The sequence below is a fragment of the Heliangelus exortis genome, chromosome 3, assembly GCF_036169615.1.
Source record: "Heliangelus exortis chromosome 3, bHelExo1.hap1, whole genome shotgun sequence".
NCBI classification, from domain to species: domain Eukaryota; kingdom Metazoa; phylum Chordata; class Aves; order Apodiformes; family Trochilidae; genus Heliangelus; species Heliangelus exortis.
Genome location: NC_092424.1, coordinates 22,672,596 through 22,686,663, shown reverse-complemented (window position 1 = coordinate 22,686,663; position 14,068 = coordinate 22,672,596). Strand labels below are relative to the sequence as shown.

Here is a 14,068-nt window from a genome sequence, read left to right as displayed (position 1 = left end):
TATAATTAGACCTAAAAACATCAGGCTGGTGAATGCTTTCCATCTGTTTGGCAATAATGTTTCGTTAACAATAGTCTTTAAAAGAAGCACCTTCAACTTCAGTTCTTAAAGTTATTTATAGGGGCATTCTTAACACACCAGCACTCTTGCTAACAAGAGCTTTAGCCACTTGGAAATTATTATCCATACAGCTGTATATGAAAAGGAATGGCAGCATTTAACATCTGTATCTTTCCAGATTTACAAGCATCAGCCTCGTTTAAAGTCATTTCTTAATGAACAGTTACGTGGTCTGTATTAATATTATAGTTGCATGCACAAAGATCATAAGGAGCCAAACATTTTTTTAATACCAACAGTAGGCCAATCAGTAATGAAACTGTCAGCATAAAGGACAGAATAATAGCTTCTTTAACCCTCAAACGGGATTTGTTCATTTGTAGAGTAGAAGACACCAATTTAAAAACTGCTCATGGGTTTGCTCACCTTTATAAAGACAAAAATCTAATTTGGTACTAATTTGATACGATTGTCTTTCCAATAAAAGGCTCCTAAAGCCATCTTTTATTCCATGATAAAACAACTGCTATAACTAAAACTGTCATGAAATAATTACCTTTGATAGCATACCTTATTGCACAAATACAATTAATGTATTCCTCCCTTTCATTTTTCACACTTGCTTATCAGCACTGTATTAGCATATGGTGTGACAGAAGAGATTACTGAGCCCTCACCCTATAAGACATGTATACTTACAGAATGACTACCCCTAACAGGAATAAAGCAGACAACAGGTCCCTTTAGGGCTAGGTTCATCTGTTGGTATATTACAACATTAAAAAGGAAAGCAGCAGCTACACTTTTAGAACAGTAATAACAACAAATAATATTTGTGTGCCTTTGAGGTTAACTACCTGGATGAACCAATCAGTCTTACTAACCAGCTTCTTTCTTCATCCTTCCCATCAAGCATCACACCTTCCCTCGATGATGATCATCTACAGTTCCACTGCATTTTGTGGAAAATTATTTCTTTGCTGATTCAATACTGACCTTTCTGCAAGACTGTTTACTTCACAAGGGACTTCAAAAAGCCCAGGAAGAATCATAAAGGAACTTTAGAAATTCATTTGGTGATTGTAAATGTGGCCCTGGCAGACTACTTTTACATGGGCCCACCAAACCAAAAATCTGCTTCAAGGAGAGGTAGACTTCATGAATATTACAAAACAGTGTTTCAAACAGATTCACTTAAATAATTAAAGGACCAAATGAATTAATAAATCACTATCAGAAAAACTGACATTTCAGGAAGTGATAAAACCGGGAGAACACAGTCACAATTATATTTGCTCAACTTTTTATCACACATTCAGAAAGGAGAAAGGTGAGCAGCTCTTGGATGCACTAACAAGGCTTCTGCAGAAGTGTCTAGCAGTGACCCTGCCATTGACACAACTGCCAACTTATTCTCCCCACCTCATGCTTTACAGACAATTTCTGGATAAAAATGCTATCTCAACAAAACCCTCTTGTTAGTATACCTACATACTTCTGCCCCATTGCAATGGGAAGTGTTAGTAATTAGTTAGTAACTATAATAAAATTTATTTTTAAATGCAAAGTGAAAATGGCAGAATGGGATAAAACAGGATACCACATAGCATTCCCTACTGCCTAACTCCGTCCTTCTTCAGAGCAGATCTCACAGAGATGCTTGTGTTAGACCAGGCTCTTCCTTGCTTTCATAACCTGATGGAACCTGTTTCATTGATGATGACAACTGTGTAACTCATAATATTTAATACCTCCAAACAATGAGCTGTCAGCTGTAACACACTGAGCATCCTATCTCGGAGAGCAGGGAGAAAAACACACAGCAGGACATTCCTGGGCACTGAGCAACTAGGATGTGACACAAAAAGACACAAGGCAAAATCCTATTTGTATTACCAACGTGCAGACAGAGTCAGAGTCTACATATCCAACTGGCTTTTGCAGTATCATTGCTTACTCATTCTTTCTTTATTTTTCTGCACTGATCGCTGATGACAATCTCAGTATTACCAAAACCACTGATAGGCAACTAGCAATTGCCACAAATAAATATCTAATGTAAGTAAGTGTATTCAGAAGCACAGACACCCCTATTTGGTACTTGTGCTCATAATTATATCACAAAACACAAGTAAATACAGCAGCATCTCATGACAGCATCTCAGTAAAGTGGCAGATAGCATTAACGCTCTGTGATGCCAAAGAGGAGTTTTTACTCATGATTTTATTTTTTTTCTAAGTCAAGGGTTAATTCTGATGCTGACAGCAGCTACTTAAAAAAATTAGCTTCTTAGATTTGATTTACAGTGTATCCAACAGCTTAGTGGAAAATAAATTAAATTAAATTAAATATAGTAGGTACAATTAATTGGAGAAAAATAAAATAAAACCTGCCTGGTAAATAACCATAGTCTAGCTTTAAGAAAACAGCTAATTTTAGGATCCTTTGGATGCACAAAAATTAGCAAATGTGTCAGTATGCTAATTTTTTTCTTAATTAAAGATATTTCTGCAGTAAAAGCTCTTTCATTTGCACTACTGATTCTTCATCAAACGTTAAGTTTCCAACTTAACACCAGCATAGCCGGTGGCAGCCTGAAGGTTTACCATCTGCTGCCACCCAAAGTCACGGTGGCCACCTTCAGAACATATGCATCAAAGCCCTGAGATAAGAGACTGAAGGAATACTGCAGAAGTCAGCATAAGGGGAATCACAAACCCAGAGGCAGGCAACAGGCAAGTCACCAGGAAAAAAGAATGTGGTGAACCATTAGTCACCCTACCAAGCACCCAACCAAGGTCACAGGGGACAATACTGGAAGAACTAAGGACTGCTCTAAATGCACTGCGGTGGCTTTAACATAAATGCAGCCCCCCATCACACTGCAGAGGTTTGCTTAGCCAGCCCCACTTTCTTTTCTGGGTTTTTCCCTCTCCCCTAACCTAGTAACTAATACTGATTTTTTTTCCAGACTCCGCACTTTCATGGCACAGAACATACCTATGTTATTTATTTACTTGGGCAGGTTTTAATACTGATCAAAATAAACAACCCAAAATATGTTTGTTTACAAAAATGTGGCTTTGAGTTCATTAACGTGGGTTGGAAGATAGCTGATGATTAATCAGAGAAAATGGAATAGGATCCCTTACTGCAGTACCAGATAGCTGAAGGGATTTGAAGACACACCAGAGTCCAGGGATTACTTTAAAACCAGCCCCTTTTTGCTATTAGATTGCCATTCTACACGATAAACACAACATGTAACATCACCTCTAGTGGACCATCTATTAATTCTGGCCCTTTATCTCCTAAACAAATGCACCCTTATCATAAGATAGATTCTCTACCAAAAGTCCTACTAACTTGAAGATGTGTCAGGTAATCACCTAGGATTTTTCTCCTTGCATTTATCTCACCAGTTGGAAAATCCCCTGACAGGTAGATAAAGACAGCTAGGAAGGGGACGAGCTGGTCCGAGTGTGACTCTTTGGCACTTCAAGAAAACCTCAGCAGGGGCTGGAGCGTGGCTGGGTGCTGCACTCAGGGCATGGCTGTGGTGATGAGGCAGAAGCAGGGGTGCAGTTCCCACCACTCTCCCCACTTGTGCCTCAGCTGGTGTCAAGGCTACCAAGATTAAAAGATCTACTTAAAATATATTCATTCTTGTCACTTTTCAGATTACACCACCCAGACTCTTGCTCATCTCCCCGTTGTTATAAAAAGAGATTACATTTGGCTAGCATGTATGAAAAATGTGATTATTGCTTATCCTTATACCTGAGCAATATGAATTATCTTCAGTTTGCAATTATTCCTCCTTTCAAACCATTATTCTAAGCAACTTACAGCCCATATATTCTATGACTTGTAATAATAGTGTACTTAAAAGACAAACGGTGCAGCTTTAAATAATCCAAATGCTAAGAAAGCAGCATATATTCAAATTAATTTTTTTATTTTTTGTAGGCTGGAAACAGAGAGGAAAGTACACTTTCTTAGAGCAAATTGAAAACCAGCCAATAAATGTCAACTATTAACCTAAAAAGCATATCAGGCAGGTTACACTAAAGAATAGAGTTTACAGTATGAAATGCTACAAGGCTTCACTGAGTAATTTCTAAGAGTAATTACTAAGTAACTTAGTAATATTCAGAAAGACAAACATAAATGCAGTTTAAAAGAAAATATCTCTATAAATTTTTTGTTTTTCTGAAGGCTGGAAGATATGTATAGTTCTGCCTGTACTGGAATACTCAGCTCTTCAGTCTTTATTTTATAAAGGCAAGGGCAAAAAGTTGTATTACTTTACTCAGTCTTAGGATTGTTTCATGTCAGATGAAAAAAAAAGGGGGGGACTAAAGTAGAAAGTAATTTTAGTGAGAAAAACAAAAAAGAAGGTAGAGAAAAACTAAGGCTTAGAACAACAAAACACTCAGGAAACAATTGTTCAGACTAGTATGAATGAATAAATTGAAAGATTTCAGAAAAACAAGTGGCAGGTGTTCGAGGGCAGGGAAGAAGAGAGAGGACTCTTTCTAGCTGGGAGAAAGATCAACTTTTAAAGTTGAGTAAGCTTTGTGACTGGGGCTTCAAACACGGCTGTAGCTTAGGAATAATCCTGCAGCTGTAAGGAAAGGAAGGTAGTGAGCCAAGAAATCACTTTTGACAACAACTCTGTAGTTGATTTGATTTTGTAGGACTTGGCAAATCACTTAAGAAACTAAAGGACTATCAAAATATAAAGCAAGCTGTTTAGAGTTTCTTTATTTGTATTAATAGGTACTATTATACGGTTTCAGATTTTATAGCAGTTTCAGATTTTTAACCATTTTTGCCACTGTTATTTTCCATTATGCCATGTTTGGATAAGGAAAGCTTGCTACTCAGCTGAATTAATTTTAACATGTTTTCAGGCAGTTTTCTTTTCTAAGCATTGTAATGAAACAAGAGGGAATGTCCGAACTCAATCATGCTGTTTATATGCTCCCTTTCCCCCACACCTCTTATGTACACACACTCATTCAAATCCATTAGATGATCTCAAGACACTTGGCAGTGTGCACCTGAGAGCCAGATGAGAGAAAACATCTGCTATGGTCAACTGAATTTCACACTGAATTGCAACAGTCTTCATCCTCACCTCAAAACAAAGTGCCAAATATTTAAATTTCTAAAAGACACTGATGCATGCGCAGCACACACACATTGCCATAAAAAGAGCCCATTTTCCCCATCCTTTGATTAAATTCCATTAAAACTAACCATAACCAGTTTGAATTCAACTATAGGTCTGCAGATTATGCATGCAAACTTGACATGCATTCTATAAATTTCTGCCTTTTGGCACTTTGACTTGTCAACTAAACAAGTAGTAATCATACTTTCTAACAATTAATAGTACTGATTTGGTTCTTCAGTGTATTTCTAAGATCAATTAATCAAAACTTACTATAATCAGGGCTATAACTTCTCACAATACCACAACAGCCACAAAAGACAAACTCAGATTTACAGACATCTGCAGGACATCTGCAGAAGAACTGATCACAGTCACACCAGTGCCCATACAATGTGGCTCGATAAGGGACCAGAGGAGGGGACAGAAAGACATGAATACAGTCATTGGTTACAGATGCATAGCTATTACTTAATGCACTCTGCTTTCAAGATGAATTTTTAAATCAAATTCATCTAAATAATGAAGTTCCGAAGAATAAGAAATTGGGTTTGAAACAGCATTGTGAAGGTATCCAGCAGCACCATAAGAGTCATTTCTTCAGGGGCCAGCTGAAGCTTCAAAGGAAAGATTTGCCTAGGGCAGAAACAGCACAGAACTTGAAACCTTGTTTTTTAATTAGGCAAATTTTGAAAGCAAAAATCTTTGCTATTTCAAAAAATTTTCTACTTTAAGGTACATGAGCTGAGGAGTGATCATTCTCGGTTGTGATAATGACAGCTAAACTATTTACAACATGAGCTTTGCTGCCCAATCAGCAGCACCTCAGAGTCTACAACATTTTCAGGACAAAACCCACCTTTATAATTAGATTCGACTTCTATTTTCAGAAATCTACTCACAGGTAGACTCTTCCTATAATAAAAACATAGAACACCTGCAAACACTATCTAGTTAACCTTTGATGCCATGTAGCAAGCAAACACAGCAGCAGCAGAATTCAAGAAACCTCACTTCCTCAAGCAAAGTGCAGGTCCTCTTGAGTCTATTAAAATAGTTGGATTTATACCACACCCTTTGCATGAAACAGAAGGATGACACACAAGGCACAGATATGGTGATTCTGTGAATTTTTGCAGTATTTTACAGATTTCAGTAATGCTAAGCTCTCTAACACTCTCAGATTCTGCAGGAAAAGGGCAACACAAAAAATAATTATTCAGGTGAAAAGGAAGGTGGAAAGGTAAAAATAAAGGGAAAGATAGCACACTGGGTAAGGTAGGCTAAAATTAAATACCTAATTATTCTGCCTAGCCTAAAATAGTTTGAAAAATCAAGAGTTTCAGGTATAAACAAATATTTTGTCTGTGAAAATTAAGCCAACTGAAAACACTTCAAGAGGCTTTAAAAAAGAACAAAAAGTAATATTACTCTAAAGGAAAGCACTGAACCTTTCAGCATTTGATAGAGTGCAGGTTAACAGCTGTTTTTCTCGAGGCAGCACTGCAGCAGGCATACACCACCCTGGGCTTCAAGTGGCAGTGGGAGAAGTCTACACAGCAACCACCACAATTTTTAAGTCAGTGCATTTAAACTGGTCTTGCACAGGATTATCGAGACATCAGTAAAAATCCCAGTGGCTCATTACTATCCACGAACCCATTTTCTGCTGAAACCAAGGCAGCTATCTCGTGGTTAGAATGGAGAATACTTTCAGGCAAAATTCTGTGTGATGCTGAATCAATAACATACTTGTGCCCAAAAGCATGGGATCTTCAAAAAACCTCCTTGGCTTCAGCAGGGATACTTGCACATCTATTTGGATTTCTCAGTGATGTGAGCCTTAGGGCACAGACAAGCAGAGAAGGAGGCAATAAACAATGATGGTGAGGAAGGGAGATGATGCTTTAAACCAAAGGCAAGGTCACTGTCTCCAGCACCAAGGTCCACGTGCACACTTCTGCTTCATATTCACATGGATGTTGTGTATGCATTATAAACCCAAATAAAATAGGCTCTGAACATCTGGGCCTAGAACAGCTTTTTGATTGCCTCACAACTTTATACACATTTAAGAATATAAAGAAAGACAACACATTCAGAATAAGATTCGAGTTCATAATAAAGAGAATCTGGAAGCAGGTATGGAGAGTGCAGACACCTGAAAGAATATTGCTTCCTTTGTCATACAATAATTAAATATTAATTCTGACCCCTGTGATCCTGTTTACACATGAGCATACCAGCTGTATGCACAGACCTGTTACTCCTCATGCACATCTCCAGCACTAAGATCTTGTATTCCTGTCATCACCAGAACCCTGATTCTTCCCAGCTCTGCCTCTAAGATCTGGATACATTCAGCTCGCACCTTGGACACTTATTAGAGCTGTGCTCAGAGAGATCTATGAGATTTGATAACACCATCTACTCTTAAAGTTTCGTTCTGATAAGCACCTCCTCCCGTCACTGCTCATTATTCTTACAGAAGAATAAAGGTAACAAAAAGTTCTTCCTTTGTTTATTCCCAACATTTCTGCAGATTAATTCCCAAAGTCCATGCCTGCTGCATCCACTTAGAACCTGCTAATCCAATAGATAGGTGCTCTTTCCTACTGGTCTCTCTGATAGATGTAAAGAGTGGAACACAGCCCAAATTGTGTAATTAAAACTAGGACGATACAACGAAGTCAGATCTGAGACGAGCTTGTATGTTATGAAAAAACCCTAATGTACATAGCCCTTGAGGAGACGTTATAAACTTATACATATAATTACAACAAAACAGGAAAAGACAAACAAAAATCTGCCCAGTTAGTTTCAGTTCAACAAGAAAATAAACCAAGAAATTCAGACTGTAAGTGACCAGCTACAGGTTTTCTAATGCATGTGACAAATGTATAAATTGACCATGCATCAGTACATCATATAGAAAATAGGGACTTCAGAAGGAACTATGAAAAAGCACAAGGGAATTGGCATGGCAAAAAGGAAATGAGCCTTCCCAGTCTGCAACAGCTGACACATTGCTGAATGCTAGGTCATCTTAAAAGTATTTATAATACATCATCTTAAAGGTATTTGGTGTAGTGATAACTAACTAGTATTATCAAAACAATGCAGGAATTCTTCTGGTCTCTTAATTAGGCTTGCAAAAAATCCATATGGTCCTTTGCTGTTTACAGAACAGAATTACGCTAGGATTTTGGAAGACATGATTTGTATGACTCAAAAATAACAATGGCTTCATAACTGAATCTCTGTCTTTGCTCAGGATTTCAGTTCCAAATTGTCAGAGAAGAATATCCATGTGTCCCCCAACTCCCCATTTCAAATGACAGTTCAATAGTAGGAATTTTTACCCTTCTATATTTCAAGTAACTACCAGTTTATTCAACTGAAAACATATCTCCTCGTCCTTACCCCAGTATTGTAACCATGACTTCATTTTTGAAAAACAGGCCTCATCCTACTGAATGCCACCAAACATCTACCTTATTCCACGGCTCAGATATATTTTGCATGACCTTACATGAATTGCTTAGATAAAAGCCTTTTTTCTTCTACTTTTGTTATTTTAAAGTGCAGATGCATTTGAGTCATTTTCCCCTTTTGTTTCATATCCTTAAGATCCACAGCTTCAAAGACAAAATGTCAGCATGCAGTCGATTTATGACTGAACTCTTGAAGAGACACTGAAGAATTACCTTGTCAATCACCCCAAGGACTCTAAAGGCCTTCAGTTCCTCGGCAGGGCTCCTTAGGTTCCAAGAGGGCCTTGAACTTAGTGATCCTGGAGGCTAATGGAAGATATCAAAGATTATACATCAATCAGGGTGGTACTTGAAGGAAGACTGCCTGCTGAAGCAAATGCCAGGCCGAAGGAAACTAAATTTATCATAAATCAGAGAGAGTGAAGATGAAAGGAGAAGTTTGCTGTTTGTCCTTAGTTGGAGGGAAAAAAACAACTTGCAAGTAAATAAAAATCAAGTTAACATTGAAAGAAAAAATTTTAAAAGAAAAAATAATGCATTTTTATACTTTTCATGCTTAATGGAACTTGGCAATCAATTACTCAATTTTTACCCCATCACAATAATCAATCAAAGCCTTACAGGTATTCTGGATACAAAATAATTCAGAGGTCACTAAAGGGAGAAAGCAAATTAGAGGCTTTTTAAAGTTGAAGAACACAAACTGCAGAATTATAAACAGGGTTCTCTTGCTCTCTGGTGATCTTTATTAAATGCTTTTAATAAAAAGGTACGCAACAGAAATTATTCCTGAAACTACCCGAAAAAAAGGTAGCTACCTATGTATCATTAATCTAGAAATTAACACCATAGCAAAAGAACTGGCAGGTGCTAATTATTGAAATAGTTACTGTGCATATATTTTTGTCCCTGCAACATTTTTTATTTTCACAGGGCAAACTCAAAGCTTGTATGTCACAGGAGGGAATAATGTTTCAACTGGAAGTCTTCTGGGACAAAGATCAACTTCTTAAGCATCACATATACCTCTGGCACATTAACAATCATTTTCAGAAGATTCTAATTGCCAGCAGTGAGAATTCATTAGATTGTCCTCCAAAAATTCAGCATGCAGATCTACTAGAACCACAGACCTGGATCTCTTCCTCATAAATAAGATAACTTCATTTGCAGACTTGTTGCATGCCAAATGCCTTTTAAGAATAAACTGTACACTCAGTTGTAAAAGAGGAAGATGAAACTTCTTGATTTTGGGGCTTTTAAGAGGGAGAAGCTGTGCATATAATTTGTCAGCATCCTGAGGCAATATTTTAACAAATATGTCACAAAGGATAACTGCTAGTAAGTAATTATGCTGTGGATGAAAGAAGGAGAATAACACAAAGTCAAAAGCTTCCTTTGCCTTTTGAAATAAGGCAATTATATTCTAAAGAAAATGGCAGGCTATCTCTGCCTGCAGAAGGCCTTCAGCAGCCTGTCCAAACACTCAGCATGCTGCTCAGGTATCCCAGGGTCTTCTCTCCTGTGCCAAGGCCCTGTACATTTTGAAACTATTTCCCTGACTATGCTCTGAGCTGCACAGATGGAGTTATCTGACTTAGTATTGGTATCACCAGTCCTTCCCCCCCTTTGGCTAGTGTGTGCTAATTTCAAGTAGAAAAGGAGGAGCTGATTGTGATTCTAGCCTCTGCAAAGACCCAGCAGTCTGCAGTCTTCAGAAGGCTCCAGTTTTGCAAGCAACAAATGAAACGTGGCAATAGTTCTTGCCTCGGCTTTGGCATTGCTGTCAGCAGTTATAAGAACATGGGGAAAAACAGAGGTATACAACCAGCCTAGCAAGAGGAAGAGCCTCTCACATTAACATTATTTAAGGCAAGAGCAGTATCCCCAGCCCAGGAGACACAAACACCTCTTTAATGGGAAATCATTTTACTGCTGGTCCTTCCACCTTTTACAGCAGTCACCACAGGAACTCAGGATAAAAAAAAGAGCATTTTCACAAACACAGAGTAGAGCTGCACATCAACATGTGATCTCCCCTCATCATTTAGAGATTTGTGTCTGACGACCTCGGTAAATATTCACCTACATATTCATGGCCAGAACCAAAACTGCAGCATGGAAATGCCCAAGTTTTAAGCAGATACTGCTGGCCTAAGGTGCAAAGCTCCTCACCATGGATGTGAAAGAGCTTCTCCTGGTGTGGCAGAACATCCTGGCCTCTGCCTCACACTGCACCAGGAGAAAGCCAGGTTGCATTTCTGCATGCAGCTCAACCAGACAGTGCTATGGTGTGATTCAGAAGGTCCCCAGTGATAACCAACCAAGGACTGCATCTTCCCTGAAGCCAGAAGACACCTGAGATGAGACCACAGAAACCTTAGGACTGAATTTATTATTTTATGTTAAATTTACGTCAAACAGAACTACAGGAGTTTGTTTTCTTTATATTTAATGTAGTTTTCATGCACATCTAGTGAGAATTCCAGAAAGTAAAATATCTTAAGAAAAACATGAAGAATGAAGACTGCTTTTCCTGCTTGAGTATCATGCTTGCATTCACCTCTTGTAACTAAATTGCTTTAAAAATCAAAAATAATTGACATTTTAGAAGACAAAAACATCTACAATGGTGCAAAAAGAAATTATTTCAAAGTGTGTATTTCAAAATACACATTAGAAAACACTAAAAAAGTTAAAATGGGCCTGTACTTGTGGCTGTGCTGGGCCTTGCAGCTGACAGCTATGTGCGACTGCAGCTTTCTGACAGTCAGTCCAGTGTGACTCTGCTGCAGTGTGACACTGCTGCTGCAGCTCCCACTCAGGCTTGGAAGTGACTCCCCAGAGCTGCTATTTATAAAGGGGAAGAGGAGAAAATACAGCTTGAGAACCTAAAAAATAACCTGCTGCTGCTGCTGCTACATAGCTTTCTTGAGCACTGCTGTTGAGAAGATCCTTGAAGCTGCTGTGCTGTGCCAAAAGAGGAAGAGAAGGACAGCCTTTGATGCTGCAGTTTGTTTTTCCAGAAGGTCTACATGTGTGTTTACAACTTCCAGAATCTGTCTCCACATCTTTTACTTCTACAGGTCACTGCAAAGCTTTTCTCAGTGTTTACAAGACCCTGTCAAGTGAGTTCCCAGTTCATGGTCAGTCACAGTTGCGTCAGTTCCCTGTGCTTCCAGAAATCTTCCATCCATCCTTAAGCCTTCTACCCATAACCTTTTTTTAACAGTGCCAAGGGCTCTCCAAACTCCTCTTGTGCTCTTCTCTTCACCACTTGTCAGCAGCAGGGTGGTTGCTAAGCATGCTATCCTTGAGGGCCACACTGCTGGATTTTTATTGAGGCAAGAAAAGTAACTAACTACTATTGTTCGCTGTTTGGTTTCCATGGCATCGAAGATAATTTTGCTTCTCAATGCTGAAACACCAGGCCTTTACCTCTAGGGAAACCTCGACTTTGAAGAGGCAAGGGCCTGGCATTTCAAGTTGCAGAAGAATGGCTTGCTTCCTTCTGCCACAGGCCCCCAGAGAACAGCCCCTGTTCTTTACCTTCATGCGGTGTTCAGACAGCAAATGGCTGGCTTGGAGTACGTTTAGCAGTCTTTTGAGGCTGCTGCACATGGCTGAGAACACAGACAGCACACTGGGACTCTGAGAAGCCAAGGGGTGAAGGACAATAACTGTATTGCACTTGAAAGCTTATACCCTCTCCCGATTAAGTTCCCTGCACAGAACCAGGTTTCCCATAACAAAACCACACTCTGCCAATCGTAATATCAGGCACAGTTACTTCCAGGGTACAGTGTCTGTCCATCATTTTCTTGCAGACCAATTCCAGTTGTATGGTTCAAACTGTGTCGGGCTACCAGGTGTAGCAGCACTTGGCCATGCTTCTAGGAAAGGTTTCCTCCATGTGCAGGGGCTTCTCTCGAAGACTTCAGTGACCCTCCAGCACAGGAGACTTGATGAGAGACCTCTTTACAGATCCATGTGGGCAAAGAAGGCACATTGTACAGCATTATTTAAACATAAACATTTATAACCTATCCAAGCACCAGCATTTGAACAAGGCATGCTATTGGCCAGCATGATGTACACAACTGGGAGGTGCCAGTGTTAAGAGACCAACCTTTCCCAAGCATGACCAACGGCATGTAAATAGTGTTTACACATTAAGCTGGGGTGAAGTGCCAGTGCAAGGAGACACACAAACTGATCTTGTGCACTATGGTCTTAATTTCTTCAGGAGAAGGACACAAAGTATCTGCATGTTTCCATCAGTATCTCCCAGGAATCACACTGGATATAGATGGACTTCATTTCAGTGCCCACTACTGCTGTCTGCATGAAGTGGAATAATTCAAGCAAACTCCAGTTTGCTTGAATTAAAACAGTAAAAATAATAAGCAGTAACTAAGGTGTATTAATTCAGGTCTGCTCAGCAACCAACGTGCAGAAAGAGTCACACTCCTCACTTTCCTAACACAAGGCACAGAGCATGCCCATTTTTCTTGGTTCCCACCACAAGCCTTACAGTAACCTCAGGAGGTAAGTCTGCCTCCCATCTAACTTTCAGCTATCAACTCAAAGACAAGATTTTCCTCACCACAACCATAATGACCCACCAGCACCACCTGCCCCTGATGCCAGCAAATTCCACAGCTCTAAAATAGAGCCAAATTTATGCATTACAAAGAGCAGCAAATAAGGAATATTAAAATATACAGACATACTTTGGTAAAACAAGGCCAAATTATGTCGACACAGCTTTTTTTTGTAAAAAGGATAAGCCAGGTGCAAAGTTTCGCTTGTGCAAAGTCAGATTTGCCCTAAACTTGTCAATTTTGAGTTTCAACAGAGAATAAGAACAGTTTCTATTCTCACTTTTTTTTTCTTGTCTTATCCCAATTAATCCTGCTTTCCTTTGGATCTGCAAAGAATGTATGTGCCTTATTCAGTACAGCATAAAAGAGGAAATACTTTACCTCTCAAGTTCACATAGAAAAATGCAACCTATTTCTTCCTCCTTCCCAACGACAATTAGTTTTTAAACTTGTAAAAAGGTAAAAATAGGTTGTTCATAGGTTTTTTTTCTTGTTCTGCCGTTTCCAAACACACTGAGTTTTTCATTATATATAGATTCTTCCCCATTTTCAGGGGTGTTTGACCCAAAGAAAGACTACCTAGTAGGAGTTCATATCAGTCCAAAATACTAAATTGTTCAAAGTACAATTCATAGCAGCAGCAAGACTCCAAATCTCACAAAATATATCCCATTTGGAACGTCCTCAAAATTGTGCTTGTGGGCTCTCAACAGAAAAAAAAGCTACCCTT

The 14,068-nt window shown here is 38.9% G+C and overlaps 1 protein-coding gene across 4 annotated transcripts in view; it reads right to left on the bottom strand.

The window, feature by feature from the left end:
• Window positions 1–14,068, bottom strand: part of RPS6KC1 (ribosomal protein S6 kinase C1) — an 87,701-nt gene that overhangs the window by 31,137 nt on the left and 42,496 nt on the right. For all 4 annotated transcript variants that reach the window (XM_071739616.1, XM_071739614.1, XM_071739617.1 and 1 more), the window contains exon 9: window positions 8,948–9,040. In XM_071739616.1, the coding sequence (XP_071595717.1) occupies window positions 8,948–9,040 (93 nt within the window). The remainder of the gene's footprint in view (window positions 1–8,947; window positions 9,041–14,068) is intronic.